At 42.0% G+C, this 18,902-nt stretch overlaps 1 protein-coding gene across 5 annotated transcripts in view; it reads right to left on the bottom strand.

The window, feature by feature from the left end:
- igsf5 (immunoglobulin superfamily member 5) overlaps positions 1-18,902 on the bottom strand; it is a 42,736-nt gene that overhangs the window by 14,936 nt on the left and 8,898 nt on the right. For 4 of the 5 annotated variants that reach the window (XM_008107499.3, XM_008107497.3, XM_008107498.3 and 1 more), the window contains 3 exons: positions 17,131-17,448; positions 7,854-8,159; positions 3,952-4,071 (listed from right to left, as the gene is read on the bottom strand). In XM_008107499.3, coding sequence (XP_008105706.1) covers positions 3,952-4,071; positions 7,854-8,159; positions 17,131-17,448 — 744 coding nt within the window. The remainder of the gene's footprint in view (positions 1-3,951; positions 4,072-7,853; positions 8,160-17,130; positions 17,449-18,902) is intronic. The other variant, XM_008107501.3, reaches the window with a different exon arrangement.

Genomic DNA, 18,902 nt, shown 5'->3' with positions numbered 1-18,902 from the left:
AACCTCTTCTGAACAAACCTTGCCAAAGAAAACCCTTTCAGAAGTTCACTTTAGGATCACCATAAGTAAAGGCACATATCAATAACATTTTCTCTCAAATGTTTTTCTCTGGAAACCTGGACTTCATTCTTATTTTCTTAAGGTCCATGAAGACCAGAATGTAGAAAGGGCTCATTCAGATGTCACAGTCTATCTTTCCTCATGTCCATGCATCCAGGTAGGCTGCTGCTGTACTGAGCATCCTATAGCACAAGCCAGAACTGGAGATGTTATTTCATGGGTTGCAATACTGGAATATCTGGCAGTTCACATTTCATCCGATGGGGCCCGGTGTCCATGGTTTTCACAACAAAAGGAAGAAGAATAAAAGAGGTGGGGTACTGCAGCAGAGCAATCTATTGCAAGCCCACAAATATAGCAAATTAACTGCCTGAAGCAAATTAACTGCCTGAAGGAAATAGTCTAACTAACTGAGCCATACTCAGTACAGCAAAAGCAGCATGCCTTGGTGATCTTTTTCTGATTCATGACCTACTTCTCGTACCCAACAGTACCGGAAAGGAAAAGTAAAGTAAATTCCAAAATGTTATTATCCTAAACTATAATGATTTGTTGATGGCATGATTTCAATGAATTCAATTTGACAAGATGGCACTACCTGGAGGAATCCTCCACCTTGTGTGACTGTGGAGCAAAACAAACAACTCCGCATATGTATGCTTGCCCACAGTGTCCTGTCTCATGTACTGAGGAGTTGTTTAAAGCTACGGACAATGCAGTCGTTGCTGCCCACTTTTGGTCTAAAACAATTTAGCTGCTTGTGATTCCTTTATTTCATCACTTTTAAACGTATATATTATGCAATGCTTTTGACACGAAATAAATAAATGAATTTTATAAACAGGTAAAGTGCATTGCTTTTTAAACTCCTAATAGAAATTGGTACTCCCCTCTCAAGTAACCGAGCTAAACCAGCTCCTTGGTTTACTGAGAAGCTGGCAGCAATTAAGCGAAAGAAGAGGGAACTAGAATGTGTGTGGCGATCAGAGTATAACAACTCAGACCGAACACGGCTAGGCTCCTATCTTAGGGCATATGCTGCGGCAATCAAAGCCGCAAGGAGAGTCCACCTTGCGGCCAACATTGCGTCCGCACAGAACCGTCTGGCGGCACTATTCCGTGTCATCAGAGGGTTGTTAACTCCCACCAATCAAGGTGGGAGCCCTGATAACTTGGCAGCCCGCTGTGAAGCATTTGCTCAGTTCTTTGCGGACAAAGTTGCTCTGATCCGTTCCGACTTTGACACCATATTAACGGCAGTCTCTGAGGATGTATCGAGTGCACCTGCTTGTCCCGTTTTGTTGGATTCATTTCAATTGGTTGAGCTCGAGGATATGGACAAGATCCTTCAAGAGGCGAGACCGACCACATGCATCCTGAACCCCTGCCCATCCTGGCTGGTGAGAGAAGCCAGAGGGGGTTTGGCCGAGTGGGTGAAGGTGGTGGTAAATGCCTCCCTTCGGGAGGGCAAGTTTCCAGCGAGCCTAAAAATGGTTGTGATCAAGCTGCTGTTGAAAAAGCCATCACTGGATCCCACTCAATTCAGAAACTTTCGGCCTATCTCCAATCTCCCCTATTTGGGCAAGGTCTTGGAACATGTGTTTGCTTTGCAGCTCCACGGATTCTTGGATGACACTGATTTTCTGGATCCGGCACTGTCTGGCTTTAGGTGCTGAGACAGCCTTGGTCGCCTTAGTCGATGATCTTTGCCAGGAACTGGACAGGGGGAATGTGTCCCTGCTGGTTCTGCTGGACCTCTCAGCGGCCTTCGATACCGTCGATCACGGTATCCTTCTGGGACGCCTCGCGGGGATGGGACTTGGAGGTACTGTTTTGCAGTGGCTCCGCTCATTCCTGGAGAGTCGGTCCCAGATAGTATCATTTGGGGACACCTGCTCGGCCCCACAACCGTTGACTTGTGGGGTCCCGCAGGGCTCTGTATTGTCTCCCATGTTCTTTAACATCTACATGAAGCTGCTGGGAGAGATCATCAGGAGTTTCAGGGTCCGGTTTCATCTGTACGCAGATGATGTCCAGCTCTGTTACTCCTTCCCACCTGTCACTAAGGAGGCTGTTCAGGTCCTGAACCTGTGCTTGGCCGCTGTGTCGGACTGGATGAGGGCCAACAAATTGAAATTGAATCCAGACAAGACAGAGGTCCTCCTGGTCAGTCGGAAGGCCGAACAGGGTATAGAGTTACAGCCTGTGCTGGATGGGGTCACACTCCCCCTGAAGACACAGGTGTGCAGTCCGGGGGTGATCCTAGACTCATTGTTGAGCCTGGAATCCCAGGTCTTAGCGGTGGCTAGGGGAACCTTCGCACAGTTAAAACCTGTGCACCAGCTGCGACCATACCTTGGGAAACCAGACTTGGCCACGGTGGTCCACGCTCTCGTTACATCCTGTTTAGACTACTGCAACACACTCTACGTGGGGCTGCCTTTGAAGACTGTTCAGAAGCTTCAATTAGTCCAACGGGAGGCTGCCAGGTTAATAACTGGAGCGGCGTACAGGGAGCGTACCACTCCTCTGTTACGCCAGCTCCACTGGCTATCGATTAGCTACCAAGCACAATTCAAGGTGCTGGCTTTAGCCTATAAAGCTCTAAACGGTTCCGGCCCAGCTTATCTGTCCGAACATGTCTCCCGCTATGACCCACCTCGAAGCTTAAGATCATCAGATGAGGCCCTGCTTGCGGTCCTGTCAGCCTCACAGGTGCGGCTGGCGGGGACGAGAGACAGGGCCTTTTCAATAGTGGCTCCCCATCTATGGAATGCCCTCCCCAGTGAAGTCAGGCAGGCTCCCTCCTTCCTATCCTTCCGTAGGAAGGTTAAAACGTGGTTGTGGGGCCAGGCTTTAGAATAACAATTAGCAGTGCTAATTTATTTATTTATTTATTTATTTATTATTTAAACTTATATGCCACCACTCCCCTAGGGCTCAGGGCGGCTTACAAGAAAGGCTAAAATCTAACCATTTAAAAACATCTTTAAAATATCTTTAAAAAACATCTTTAAAACACTCCCCCAGGGCTCGGAGTGGCTTACAAAAACAGCTAAAATCTAAGCAATTTAAAAACAGCAATAGCGGAGATCAAAAGCCTGCCGAAACAGGTGTGTCTTACATGCCCTGCGGAAGACTGATAAGTCCCGCAAGGCACGAACTTCAGGCGGCAGAGTGTTCCAGAGTGATGGCGCCACTGCTGTAAAAGCTCTACGTCTAGTTGCTGTTAGGCGCAAGGTCTTAAAACTGGGAACTTCCAATAGATCTTGGTCCTCCGAACGGAGGGATCTCTGGGGTTGGTAGGGGGTGAGGCGGTCCCTCAGGTACAATGGCCCTAGACCATGTAAGGCCTTAAAGGTAAGCACCATCACTTTGAAAGTGATCCGGTGCTCAATTGGTAACCAGTGCAGCTGTAGTAGGATTGGTGTTATATGACATCTCATCGGGACTCCCGCAAGTCGTCGAGCAGCTGCATAATTATTATTATGTATGCTGGAACTCAATCGACAGACCCAGTTTTTTAAAATTAAACACACCCATCTGTATTTTAGAATGTGTTTTATGAATGTCCGATGTAAGTTAATAATTTTAACTGTTTTATAGTGCATTGTACACTTTTTATATATGTGTTTTATTGTAAGCCGACCTGAGTCCCCTGTTGGGTGAGAAGGGCGGGATATAAATACTGTAATAAATAAATACTCCATAGATATCATTACTAGTCATATTGTATCTTACATGTCAATTATAAGGAGCATAATTGGTTTACAAGGTAAAATACAAATACGAACCTGACAATTGCACAAACATACCTTTTTTTGCCAAATCTTTCACTATCTATAATTGTAAGATGGAAGAAACATAACCATCTCTAGAGAGTGCACATACCTTTTTTTCTTTTGCAGCATACAATAAGCAGAATAATGAGGATCACAAGCAGTAAAGCCACAATTGGCAACACAACTGCTAAAATTATCGTTCGGATTCGAGCATAATCATTACCAGATTCTATTAAATAAAAATAAATAAATATTAAGCAGTGCAATAAGTTAAGATTTTTATAAACAACATATGTGGCTTCCTATGAATTTTAGTGATTTGCCCATAGTAATTCTTTTAATTTTATGTGCTCAAAGACCAAGAATGTTTTCCCAATGAAGGCTTTTGGAATTAATTTCCCTTTTATTATTTTTCCTTTATATGATCCTGGCTTCATATCCTGATTCATATTCAAAAGATTATAAATCCAGAATTCATGTTTTGAAAACAGAGGTAAACTTAGGTATGTGAAAGAAGAGAAAGAGACAAGAGTACATAGGCACAGTGTGATATCTCAGTTTGGTTTCTGTGTATTTCATTAGGACTATTAGTCTGTAAGTGCATGACTACTGAGAAGTAATTTCTACTGATAATCTCAATATTGCAGTCTGAGATGGTTTAATCAGAGCCTATCCAGACTGTATAAAATTTGCTGCATGTGTTTCATCCTAAGAGTTCTCTTCAATAATTTTTGTTGCAGACCAGCAGTTTCATTACAACAGATCCTCATCACATTAGCATTACAGGACAAAAGACACTGAGGCTGTTAGAACAACAAATCTTTGATGAACTGTGGTGTAGTCTATTCAATTTGCACTGACATTTTAAAAAATTACAGTGTCTAGCCATAACATCGCACTGTTGTGCCTATCCAAAGGATTTCATTTTCATTGCTCAGAATAAATTTCTGCTCACATTCATTTTGGATTCATAAGCTGCACTTTGAATTTTTAAGATAAAACATTTCTCAGCATTGAACTGAGATTTTTGCAAGACAAAAAAGGACAGATTGTGGAGACAGAAACAATGAGATTCCATTGGAAAGTATTGCCGCAAGACCCAAAGGCCTGTTCTGTAACTATAGTTATAAAGATTCTGCATCAGGAGATGTACCTATGACAGTGATGTCCAAACTTTGATTCTCAAGCTGTTTTGGACTTCAATTCTCAGAAGCCCTAGGCAGCTTGGCCAACAGTCAAGAATTCTGGACTTGAAGTACTAGACAAAAGTTTGGGCACCACAATTGAAGGGAGATGTTGACAAGCTAGAATGTGTCCAGAGGAGGGCAACTTAAATGATCAAAGGTCTGGAGAACAAGCCCCATGAGGAGCGGCTTAAAGATCTGGGCATGTTTAGCCTGCAGAAGAGAAGGCTGAGAGGAGACATGATAGCCATGTATAAATATGTGAGGGAAAGTCATAGGGAGGAGGGATTAAGCTTGTTTTCTTCTGCCCTGGAGACTAGTACGCAGAACAATAGCTTCAAACTACAGGAAAGGAGATTCCACCTGAACATTAAGAAGAACTTCCTCACTGTGAGAGCTGTTCGGCAGTGGAACTCTCTGCCGCATAGTGTGGTGGAGGCTCCTTCTTTGAAGGCTTTTAAGCAGAGGCTGGATGGCCATCTGTTGGGGGTGCTTTGAATGTGATTTTCCTTCCTTTCGGCAGGGAGTTGGACTGGATGACCTATGAGGTCTCTTCCAACTCTATGATTCTATGATTCTATGTCCAGCCTCTGAAATATTAAATACTGAACAGGATACCAGACAAAATGTACAATGCTCTCTATGTGAAAGTGCCATTGAAAACTGCAGCTAGTGCATTTGGAAGACTATTCACTGGGATTCTATTCCAATACCATAGCACCAACATAACATCAGTTCTGAAGGAATTGTACTAGCTGCCAATACAATCTAAATTCAAGGTGCCCTAAACAGCTTGGGGCCTTGATACTATCACTGCCTACCTGTGTCCCACTAGTATATATTGGGATATCCCAGTGGTGGACTTCCCTTTCCTTGAAGGCCTGACTGGTACCGACATTGGCTTTATTTCAGCACCAAACTTTTAATTGAAGTCTTAAGTCAGTTTTAAATAATCTGGTTTAAGCTGGTAAACTATTTAATATATTTAATCTTTTAAAATGATTGTTCTTAATTATTGTTTTAAATTGATGCTAATGCCAGCTGCCTGAGATCACCTTGCAAATGCCTTTCATGCCTTACTTTGAGAAGTCCCCTTCTAACAAGGAGGGCAAGTCGGGAGCAGGCTCCGGCTGAGAGGAAGCTGGAGGGTTTAACTGCCTTCCTCTCTGAGGCCATTAGAAGCAGTCGCGGGGCCCTCCAACATGGATCTATCTTTCCTGCAGGGCAGGAGGCTGAGCCAATACACTCTGATGAAAGACACAAGCATGGGAAAGACACAAACTGCAAAGCACTCTAAGTAAGCACTGAAGAAAGCCTTACATGGAAGAAGCTACACTTCCCTAGATGGATGAGTATAAATTAATGAGGGTAGGGACATGGCTTTGGGGATTTTGAGAATCATTCTTCCTGTGCATGTTGCCTTGCTTCTGATTCATTAACCCCCTTGTTTTCTCTTTCCCAGGCTCCTTGATTCTTTTTCTGAATCTGATCAGAATGCTTTTTATGTTTGAACCCCAGGCAGCCTTTGGACCAAGTTCTCTGTCTTCTCCTTGAATTACAGATGGCTGGTGACTCCCTGTGCTCAATCACAGATACTGTAGCTTTGACTCATCCCCTGCCTGCTTCCTACATTGGGTTGGTTGAACTGGGCTGCTGAAAATGAAAGGGAAGTCAGATATAGTTGCAAAATTGTAACAGTTTGTAGGTAATTCATGCACCTTAGTTTATACTTCTGAAAGTGTGGTTTTCATTTTAGTTTAAACACTATGTGTTGCATAAATGGAATGTGTGCTAATTCTAAATAAGTCTAAATAATTTTAGACTTTTAAAAAATTAATAGCATTTTAAAAATACATATTTTAATTGAATTTTAACTATATTATCGAATTGGTTTTTTAAAGCATTTTTATCATCCATCTTGGGTCCAACACAGAATGATGTAATGCTGAATAAAGAAATGGATGCATTCACTGAGGGCTGCAAAACAGATACATGGTCCACAGCTCTGTGCTGCCTAACCCTGTCATAAGGCTGTGGTGCTTTAATTTGTCACCATGGCTCATGTCCATTGCTGTTTGTTGTTGTGAGCTTTGTCCTTTTTTGAGACAAGTCTAAGTCTCATTGCACACAAGCATTTATCCACTATAATCCACTTTAAATGATGTGACTGCTGCCTGCAGAATTCTGGGGTTTGTAGTTTAGAGAGGCCCAGGGCTTCTCTGGATGAGTGGTTTAAAGGCCCCTCCTTAATCAACAAACCCCAGAATTCTACAGTGACTGACTCCTGAAAGATTCTGGAGTTTGTAGTTTAGGGAAGGGCCTTTAAAATGGTCATCCAAAGAAGCCCTGGGCCTCTCTAAACTACAAACCCCAGAATTCTGCAGGAGGCATTTACAGTGGATTAAAGTCAATAAATGTGTTGTATTTTAACTATTTTGATCGGGCTTGTCACCATGTAAGCCACCCCAAGTCCCCTTGGGGAGATGGAGATGGAATACAAATTATTATTATTATTATTATTAAATTCTTGAGTGTGATGAGGCCCTTAAATTTACCCAGCTGGTCACCGGGCTTGAGCCAATGCTCAAATTACTTCACTAGACAATTCCCATTGCCATCTTAGCTAAGAGAGCATCTTCCAGTCACGGTTATTTCAAGGTTAACTTCATGGCTGACATCCTCTATCACATTCATTGAGTCTCTAAATATTGTCACATTGATCTGAAGCCCCATTCTATGGTTTTCTTGCATGTATATCAGATTGCATTAAAATATACTAATGATGTGAGAATGAAACAAGAAGTGCCCTGATAAGATATTAACTTACTTTCAGGTTGATACACAGTGACAGCAACAGTTGCAATCTGCGGTCTGGAGAGCGCAACTATGGCAGCTAAGCAAGTCACATTGACACTGGTCATTGGTGTCAGCCTTAGGGTGCTCTCTCCATTGTACAAGCCATTTGATCCTGGGCTCTGGCTGGTAATGTACTTTGAATTACTTAATGATATATCATTTTCCATCCAGAATATATGTGGGGCTGGAGCCCATCCAAGAGCTTCACAAACTATTTCAATTGTTTGGTTCTCTTTTACAGTGAAGTCGTTATCTTTGATACTCAGGGATCCATTAACTGTTCAGGGGGGAAAAGATGGTTTCTTTCCTTGAAAAAATGCTTTTCTTATTAAAAACAATTAACAGTTTCCTTATCATTTTTTAATTCTCAAAAGTTCTTTTTTTTACTTATTTAGTTTCATCATTATTAGTGTCAGATGATACTTATTGATATTGCGTTACCATGCTGATAATTTTTTTATTGGTTGGTTGATTGAATGATTGGCAACATTAACAATAATTTAGTATACAATCGAAGTTACAATTAAAATACAAGTAAAGAAACTAAAGAAAGGAAAGAGAAGGAAAAGGAGGGAGGGAAAAGGTATATAACTAAAACACTATAGGGCTTTCATTCTCCAGTATTGGCTATAATGAAAAGAAGAAGAAAAATATTCCAGTCAAATAATCCTAGTAAACATAACCATAAATTATTACATAGTTAGATTTCTTATTGCTCAAAAATTCAATAAAGAGTTTCCAGACTTTGAAAAAAAAATCTTCAATTGGCAAATCCTTCAAAACCCTTGTTAATTTGGCAATTAGGGCCAAGTCAGTGACTTTAGCAATCCATTCTTTCATTATCAGTGCTTCATTCAATTTTCAACTTCAGGCAAACAATATTCTTGCTGCTGTTGTATCAAAAAGTAGTTCATATTTATTATCTAGTTCTTTATCCATATTTTCCAACAAAAAACATTTTTCATAAAATTTACAAAATCTACATTTATTTTTATTAACCTTTTTACTGTGTTGTATTGTGCCTTGAAGCATTAGAAGAGGCAAGTAACAAATGAAATAATAATAAAAACATGCTGCATGGGGCTGCCCTGGCTTAACCTGAGTGTCATGACTGGGGACAGTTGTAACACAGGTGGCATGAGGCGGAGGGACAAGTCCACCACATACGATAAAAGAGGTCTCTTTATCTTGACATCCCCAACGTTGGTTTGAAACATTCTGGGACATTTTTGACAGCTGTGGTTAAATACTGTCTGTACACCAAAAATGCCACAGTTAGTAAATTTTATGTCTTTGGATTACATTTCCTCTCATATATCTATATGGATTATCATGTCCAAAATGTTGAGCCCACGCAGTTATGGACTCTTTTACAGATTCATTTTCTGTCACTAGTTTCAATGGTAATCACCTTTCACAACTCTATTTAACCTCTACAGCTACATTTATCTTCTCTTAATCAAAGAAGTTGTATATAAGCAAACCAATTAATGTATTTCCCTTCTTAATAAACATATGTTTGGTTTCAACTTCTAGGGGACTTATCCAAACTACAAAAGATCTCCATAAAACCACCAACCACAAAGGGCATCCTATGGGTGGTTGAAATGAGGATTTCAATTCATTGGATAAAAATGTTCTATTTTCTGGAAAAGAACCTGATTCTATGCCAGACTAGAACCAGAATAAGAAAGTTTCCATATTTTTATGGGAAGGAAATTTTCAAAGAAAAATCTGTTCCTCTGTTCCATCAATTTTCTGCCTTCGCTGAGTCAATAAAGGAGGAGATGATATTGTAGATCCACCTAGTTGCTTTCCTTTTCACTTCTCAGAAGGACAAGGGCAGTTGGCAGATCTTACTTCAGCTCCTTCCACAAGGACTTTGATATGTGTAGGTGCGCTCCTGGTGCCAAACTTTTTAGGGCGCTCCTATTCAATTTGGAGCACTTGCAGAAGAAGCCAGTCTACAGCAGATGACCCACTGGTTACCCTAAACCTGGATGGTACTAAAAACAAACTTATGGAATTAAAGTTACCAGGTCTTGAAAACACACAGTTTTTCTACAGGAGTGAAGCCCAGAGAGAAGAGAATAGGTTGAATTTTGGGGCTACAAAGGGGAGAGGGCAAAATACAAAATTTTGAGCAGGGCTGAAAACAGTGCTGTTCATAAAAGTACTTGCTCTTCCTATGTGGACATATTATACAATGTGTATTCAGTTAGTGCCAGCTACTTTTCCATGAAAAGTAATCTGGAGACACAATATTTCTGTGGATCATTAAGTGGTAAGGATTCTAATTGCTGATGGCAATTATCTGAATTAACATGAAATTAGTACTGGTAGCAGTGGGATTATATAGGGTGGTGAAAAGACCTGAATGTTTTGAGATGCAACCAAAAGCAGTAGCAATATGGCCATTTTCTTGAGGAGTAGCTATGTTAGTCTTTTGCAGCCAGACAATTAATCTTGAGACAGTTTAAAGATAGGCCTAAATCCAATTGTTAGATCCAGTTTACACCACTGAATAAATGAGAATTTGGTAAGTCTGCACTTATTTTATCTAGTTGTGCATAACAATTGTAGGCATCGAATTACTGCCGTTGTTGTAAGCTGCCCTGAGTCCCTTCTGGTGAGAAGGGCGGGATAGAAATGCTGGAAATAAATAAATAAATAAATAAATATCTTTGTTTATACTATTATACAAATCCAACTGAGAGTAAATCCCAATTCACTTGGTGCAGTTTACTTAGGAATGAGTTGTACAAAATACTTACATTGTGTCAGAAGATGTGTTACGAACTACAGCCTGCTTCATCAAATGCATTAAGTGTAAGATCTTCAGCTAGCATGCCGTGCTAAGTTTGAAGCATTGTAATCAAGTTATCGATTGTAGTTGATGTTTTGTGTGCTTTTGCTAGATTTAATTGTATTACTATTATGTTTTCTTTTAAAAAAAATATATTATATATTCATTGTACTTTACCTAGAGAATATATGTTCAGAGGTAATTGATGAAATTAAATGAGAGGTTTAACAAAAAATTAAGAAATATACTAACCATTGTTATTATTTATCTGAACATTAGCATAACATATTTATTAATGAGAAATAAAAAGAAATTCAATTATCTGTGTTCAGTTTGGTGGTAAGAAAAGCAGGGGAGATTGGTAGGGGGCTGTTTGGGATGAGAATCTAAGTGAACCATGAAAAGGCCTTGATTTTTCCCCCTGTTCTAACTTATCCAGACTGTAGAAGCAATGATAGATCATAGAATGTTAGGGAAGAAGAAAGAAGGTATGGTTGCTTACCTGTAACCGTGTTTCTTCCAGTGGTCATCTCTGGAATTCACACCTGTGGTATCTCCAGTATCCACGCAGCTGTTTCAGATGATCTCTTGAAAAGCTTTGCTCCATTGAGGACTCCAGCCCCGCCCTTCCCCATCAGCAATAAAGCCAGGCTGCAGGGCTTGAGGCCTTAGTTCCGTACCGCGAAAAGCAGTCGCACTAAGCATGACAAATGTGGGGAGGATGGGCGGGTTGTGTGAATTCCAGAGGTGACCACTGGAAGAAACACGGTTACAGGTAAGCAACCATACCTTCTTCTGCGTGGTCACTCTGGAATCCACACCTGTGGTAGACTAGCAAGCTTAGTGACAGATGGTGGGCGTCATGCTAGTGTGGAAAAAAGGATTGTCCTTCCAAAATGTGCATCCCTTTTGGCTGCCAGATCCAATTGGTAATGCATAATAAAAGTGTGCGGTGTCGACCCAATGGCCGCACGGCAAATGTCATCTAATGGCACTCCATGCAAAAATGCTATTGAGGCAGCCATTGCTCGGGTGGAATGTGCATGGATCTGAACAGGTAAGTCCAGTCCTGCCATCTCATAAGCTAATTGGATAGTTGAAACTATCCAAGCTGCCAATCTTTTAGTGGAAACTGGGAGGCCAATAGCGTCCTCATGGTACATGACAAACAATCTTGGTGATTTCTGCAATGGAGCTGTGCAATGTACATAAAAAGATAGAGCTTTACACACATCGAGGAGGTGCAATGATTGCTCAAGAGGTGTAGATGGATTTGGAAATAATGCAGGTAGAACAATGTCCTGAGACATGTGAAACTGAGATGCAGCCTTGAGCAAAAAAAATGTCTGTTTGAAGGACAACTTTGTCTTTATGAAACTTAAGGTAAGGATCATCAACCCTAAGGGCAGTAAGCTTGCTGGCACAACGAGCAGATGTAATTGCCACCATAAAGGCAGTTTTCCAGGAAAGGTAATGGATCTCTGCAGTGGCCATAGGTTTGAAGGGAGATTTTACTAGAGCTGAAAGGACAATTTCCCATTTCCAGGAAGGAGAGACAGGGCGAACTTGCGGCCAAAAGTTCCTGAAGCCCTGTAAGAACCTACTCACGAGCAGGTCAGAAAAGGGAGAAGGTAAATAATGTTTCTTCTTGAATGAGGCTATGGCAGCCAAATAAACTTTGAGTGATGATAAAAATAGTCCTGAATCAGATAGAGACATTAAAAACTTAAGAAGAACAGAAGTAGGTGCTAACAACGGTTGAACTTCCTGTTGTTCAGCAAAATTACAGAAACAACGTCACTTACAGATATAGTACTGGGTGATAGGCCAAAGAGCAAGATCCAAAATGTTTCTCAGTGGTTGAGGAAGAGATGGGGCTGAATCCTCCATGCCGTCAGTCGGAGACGTGTGATTTTGGAGTAAGGGACTGAAGTGGATCCTGAAGTCAGCAAGTCTGGTCTGAGTGGCAATCGAACATAATCGTTGCCTGCGAGTTGGAGGAGAGTGGCAAAGCACAGCTGACAGGCTACCATGGCGTTATCAGAATACAGTTGACCTGCTCTGCTTGCAGACGAGCCACTACTCTGGATAGCAGTGGAAGTGGTGGAAAGATATACAGGGGCGCCGATGTCCAGTCCAGGAGGAAAGCGTCCCCTAAACACCCCGGCTGTTGAAGATGAGGGAGTCGTGAGCCGTAAAACTGGCATTTTGTGTTGGAAGGGGAAGCAAAAAGGTCCACTAAAGGGGTGTGCCATGTACGGAAAAGTGGGCAGGATGAAGGGACCACTTGTGGTCTGCATAAGTTTTCCGACAGAGTGTCTGCTAGAGAATTCTCGTTGCCTGGGACATGGACAGCCATGGTGGTTACATTCCTGGCTATGCACCAATTCCAGATCCTGAGAGTAAGGATCACCAGAGCTCGAGATCATGTGCCTCTTGCTTGTTGACATAAAAGATGACAGTAGTGTTGTCGGTGGTGAGTTGCACAACGTGTCCTTCGATTAGATGACTGAAAGCGTGAAGTGCCCTTTCCATTGCTAGCAGCTCCAGATAGTTGATGTGCTTGTCTCCCTCTGCTATGGTCCAGGCACCATGATCTGTAAGGTTGCCTAGATGAGCTCCCCAACCTGTTAGTGAAGCATTGGTTGCCAGCAGCATCGAGGGCCTGGGGAGATGAAATGGAAGTCCAATGCACAGGTTGGATCGGTGAGTCCACCACTGTAGAGAATGGCGAATAGCTGCAGGGATTAGCAAATGACTGTTGGGGCTGTCGTGTAAAGGATAAAATGTTCTGATGAACCATATTTGAAGTGGTCAAAGATGAAGCCAAGCAAATGGAGTCACTCCCGTAGTGGAAGCCATTTGCCAAAGAAGGCACTGAATGTCCCTGGCCTGAACGGATGTCTTTGTTATTGCTCGAAGAGCCAGAGTACGAAGATTCCATAATCTGTCGTCTGGAAGGTACGCTCTCGCCTGAGTCCAAGACAGCCCCAATACATTGAGCAGTTTGGCAGGGTTGAAAATGAGACTTGTCCTTGTTGATAATAAGACCCAGTTTCTGTAATAACGACAAAGTAAACTGAATCTTGATTTGTAACTAGTTACATGTTTTAGCGACCAGTAACCAATCATCAATGTAGGGATAGAGCACTACACCACGCTCTCTAAGGTGAGCTGCCGCCACTTTAGTAAACACCCTGGGAGCTGTAGAGATGCCAAAGGGAAGAATGCAAAAACAAAAAGCTTGGCCATTCGTTATAAAGGACAAAAATCTATGGTCTTGGCGTCTAATTGCCACATGAAAACAAGCATCTTTAAGATCGATCCTTGCAAACCAAACATTGCTGGTCAAAAGGGGGGAGGATGGTTGATAGTCACCATCCAAAAACAATGATAAATAATATATGCATTTAGCCCTCTAAGATACAAAATAGGACGGAGACCTCCATCTTTTTTAGAAACATATATATATATATATATATATATATATATATATATAGAGAGAGAGAGAGAGAGAGAGAGAGAGAGAGAGAGAGAGGAAAAGGAAACATAGAGGGCGACAAGGGTTCTATAGCACCCTTCTCAAGTAAAGTAAGAACTTCCTGCCAAAGAGCAGAAGAGTGAGGGGTAACACGAACAGTTCCCACTGGGGGCTGTTCAAAAAATTCAATGGCATAGCCATGTTCCACAATTTCCAGCACTCAAGCGTCTGATGTAACAGAACACCAGGCCTCAAAAAATGGAGCTAACCTGTCTCCAAAAACAGGGGAGGAGGACTGAACAGAAGAAGTGCAAAACTCACCCAGTGAAGGAGGAAGATTCCCATCACCAACAGAAAAAGACATAGGGTTGTCAAAAACGACGCCGACCCTGGTCCTGTTGCTTCCCTTTAGTGGACTGACGTCCCCTGGTTGAAGAATTACGGGGACTGAAAATCTAGGATTCTGACCCTGAGAAGGCCTAAAGGGAGCAGGCCATAAAGGCTGGCGGTAAAGTGGTTAGGAAGTTGGCCACCAAAATCTAGGTTGATAGTTAGGCTGAGAGAAACCAAATTTCTGCACTGCTTCCTTAATCTTCTGTGTACTTTTGAACTCGGGATCTGTGTCAGGATGAAATAAGTTGTTTTCAGACATCGGCAGTTTTTCAGCCATAGCTCTTCCCTCTTCAGATGACGTAGAAGACCTTAGCCAGGCATGGCGGTAAATAGCTTTTGCAGCTGCAAACATCCTTCCAGCTGTGTCATCCCCATGTTTAGCCAAGTCCCTTTGATGAAGAGCTAAGGTGATCCCTTCTTAGTGAAGAGTCCTTGGCAACTGCTGATGCTCTAGTGGAATCATGTCTAGGTAAGGTGTTAACGTGTCCCACAAGTAAGACTACTAGGCCACCATATAGGCCTGTTAATGAGCCATACATGTTATTAAACTAGCAGCAGTGTGCATTTTTTTCCCACAACCATTCAACTTCTTGCCCTCTTTATCTGGTGGAGCAGATTGCAATTTCTTAGATATCTTTGGTTGCACTACTTTCATCACAACAGAATTTGGTTTCAGTCGACTACTGAGCTGAGGATATATATATGCAATAGAGAGTGTCAAACTTTTTTAGACACAGCAGGCACAGAAGATGGGGGACCAGATTGAGTCTTAGCTAAGTTCAACAGCAAATTAAGTGCAGGAAGCACCGTGCTAAGCACTGGGTCCTTTTGTTGGTCAGGAGAAAACAACAGGTCATCAACTGGGTCATCAGATAAAGACACAGCAGGCAATTGGAGAGAATAAACCAAATGCAAAATTAATGAAGAAAATGAGGAGTAATCCTTTGTCGTAGCAACTGAGGAAGTACAACACTGTGTTAAGTATCCTCATCAATAAAAGAATCAGAGTCTGAAACAAAATCATCATCCTGTGCCTGAGAAACTCAAGGAACAGAAAAATTAGTAAATTGGTTAGGCTGTGGAAAAGCAGTCCCAAAATTATAAGGATAAAAATTTGGTACTGGAGGATTGAGCAAGTAATACCAGCCCCCTTGCTGAGTGGCTGGCCATACAGTTTGGGAAGAGGGAAAAGGAAACATGCTTGCAGTTTGGAATGGAGCCGGCTGAGTGATGCCATGGGGAACCGCTCTAGGCGGGGGGCCATGAGAGGTACCCTCAAGGGGGTCATCCTCTAGGAGCTGAGCCCCAGTGCCCCGGCAAGCCATCGCTCGTGCGGGTGGCGTGGCTGCCAGAAGTTTGCTCTCCTTGGGAGGAGGCAGGAGCATGGCAGGGAGAGGCCCTCCCCCTGCCTGCTGAGGCAAATGCGGCGGCGAAAGGGTCAGGGGCTCTAAATGACGTGCCGCCACTGCCAAAGGAAGGAAGGCTTGCACAATAGATGTGCCAGAAGCCGGTTTGACTTCCGGCTGCACTTGGTTGGTGCTGGCTCCACCCCTTCCTGAGCCTTAGCTGGAGGGGCGGAAGATCTTTTTGCCGCCTTTTTCTCTCCTGCTGAAGTGGCAAGTGAGGAAGGAGAAGGTGAGTCTACAGCCCCAAGGGCTGTGCTTAAAGTAGCTTGCGTCTCTACAGACGCGGCGGCAGCGCGCGAGGGAGCCGGATGGTCGCCTCGGCGACACAAAACACAGAGGGGATGGGGGTCTCCCTTGGGCAGCTTCCCCCCAAACCCCATGCACTTAAGGTCTGCAGAAGCAGTCATACTGGCCTTAAGAGGAAGGAAAGTCCAAGTTTGCAAAGTCCAAAGGATAAAGAGGAGTCCTTAGCCAAGTCCAAAAATCCAAAGTCAAGAGGAGATATAATCCGATGTTGCTGCTTTCGCGGACAAAAGGAACTAAGGCCTCAAGCCTCGCAGCCTGGCTTTATTGCTGATGGGGAAGGGCGGGGCTGGAGTCCTCAATGGAGCAAAGCTTTTCAAGAGATCATCCGAAACAGCTGCGTTGATACTGGAGATACCACAGGTGTGGATTCCAGAGTGACCACGCAGAAGAAATTCTAGTTGCGAGTTTCACAACTAAAATAATGGACATGGCCATCTCAAGCAAGAACGGTTGAATAGACCATTAACTTTATAGCTATCTGTAAAATAAGGATGGTAACATTCTATACTCTTGAACAAATTAACATGTGTATACCTCTGTTGTAGAGGTCACAGATCTATTGCTTCCTCTTATTTCTTTTTTTCCCTGCAGTTTATATTTTCTCTATTTAATTCCCTAGATAGGTGTGCTAGATGTGCCAGCTGAAGATGACAATGTGTCTCCACCAAAGTAGTCCACAAAAACTTATAGCACAAGAAAAGAAAGTTGATTTTTGTAACTTCATAGAATTAATGCAAATTTTAAAGTAATCAACCATTGAATAATAAATAGTGAATATGAACTAATCTTGCAGTCAGCCCAAAGAATTAAAAGTACACACACAGAAGACTGACTGCTCATAAGAAGGTCTACACACCTTGTACAGAAAGATATGCATATTTATTGTCCTGGTCATTCTGGATGCTGCATTTTATTTGTCCAGAATCAGTTAGTTTGACATCAGCAATCGTTAACTCTGAGGTAAAGGTGGTACCACTTGTATGACCTTGCTGACTGAATCGTGGTGAATCAAAAGATGTTCCATTCCATATTAGAGTCAATTGAGGATTTCCATCAAAAAGCCATATCAAAACTTTCCATCTTTCTGACACAGTACAATTAAATCGGGCCTCTGAGCCAGCAAGAACTGTTTGGTTTTGGGGGCCTTCTATAATGGAGGCACCAAACCCTGGATCTGAAAAGCAAAACAAACAACAATTGAAACTGAACCAACACCAATGTCAATAAAGGCGTTAGATTTCCCTGCAGTACATTGTGATAGCAGTTGTAAACTCAGTGTTCATTGGTTTGAATCACCCTTCCACAAAGATATATCTGATACTAGAATTACCTTTACATTTTCTTGCCAAACAAAAATGACAGACTAACTCAATTTGATTAGCATGTTAGTTACCAAAAAAACAATTCCAGATTATATGAGGTCTAAACGTCTTTCTCTGTCAAACTTGATATTTTCTGCAGTTAGGGGCACAAGACCACAGTAAAAGTGAAAACATGAATTTAAAAAAGTTTTATTTTAATTGAAGGATAAATGGAAGTTGACCATAGTATTGTACTGCAGGACCTAGATATTTCTAAAAAGATGTTCTCTCTAGGAATCAATTAACCTTCAGCATAATTTCTATGGGTAACTTTCACTAGATGGCCTAGAACAGTGGTTCCCAACCTTTGGTCCTCCAAGGGTTTTGGACTTCATCTCTCACAATTCCTAATAGCTGGTAAGCTGGCTGGGATTTCTGGGAGTTAAAGTCCAAAACAACTGGAGGACCAAAGGTTGGGAATCACTGGCCTAGAGCAACATCTTGCAAACTATGTTCCGTAGAACCCTAGGGTTTCAAAAAAACATCATAGAGTTCTGTGGAAAAATCTTTATTTAAAACCTTTTTAATAGTCTGCGCCAGAATATGAAGATCTTATTGAAATTCAATGTACCTCTGCTTTAAAAATAAAATTTCAATCTCTTTATTTCCTAACCTGTATTATACAAAACAACCAGGTAATAAATAAATAAATAAATCAAAGAAGGAAGAACTTTGTGGGTTCACAGTGCTTAGGGACAGAGTTAGGGTTCTGCGTGAAAATTAGGGACAGGATTAGGGTTCGGGGGGGGGGGAAGCATCTTCTGAGGGATTCCATGACCAAAAAGGTTTTCGAATCAATGTCTAGAAACTCCAAGAGATAACATTTAAATCAAACGTGTGAATAATCAAATCTTCAAAAGTCAAACTGTTTAGGCTAAGTGCCCCAAAAATCTCTAGTATCACTTTTCCAATCAGGCACTAGAGATGAGGAGATTTAAAATGCAATAGTTTAATCTGCAGAATACACTACTGCAGTGGTTCTCAACCTGTGGGTCCCCAGATGTTTTAGCCTTCAACTTCCAAAAATCCTAACAGCTGGTAAACTGGATGGGATTTCTGGGAGTTGTAGGCCAAAATACCCATGGGTTTTATAGTTGACCAAAGTAAAGCAGAGTAAGCATGCACAAACACACAATCAAACTGCTCCCCTTTTCCTTCGCACTTCTTCTGGCTTCTGTCCTCCAGAGATTCTTGGTTCTCTCTGTTCCAAAATAATCTTGTTTTCCAAAGCAACTATCTTGCACACACCCCCTTCCTGAGCTTCCCC

Source organism: Anolis carolinensis, chromosome 3 (genome assembly GCF_035594765.1).
Source record: "Anolis carolinensis isolate JA03-04 chromosome 3, rAnoCar3.1.pri, whole genome shotgun sequence".
In the NCBI taxonomy this organism is placed as follows: domain Eukaryota; kingdom Metazoa; phylum Chordata; class Lepidosauria; order Squamata; family Dactyloidae; genus Anolis; species Anolis carolinensis.
This window is presented reverse-complemented; position numbering and strand designations above follow the sequence as displayed.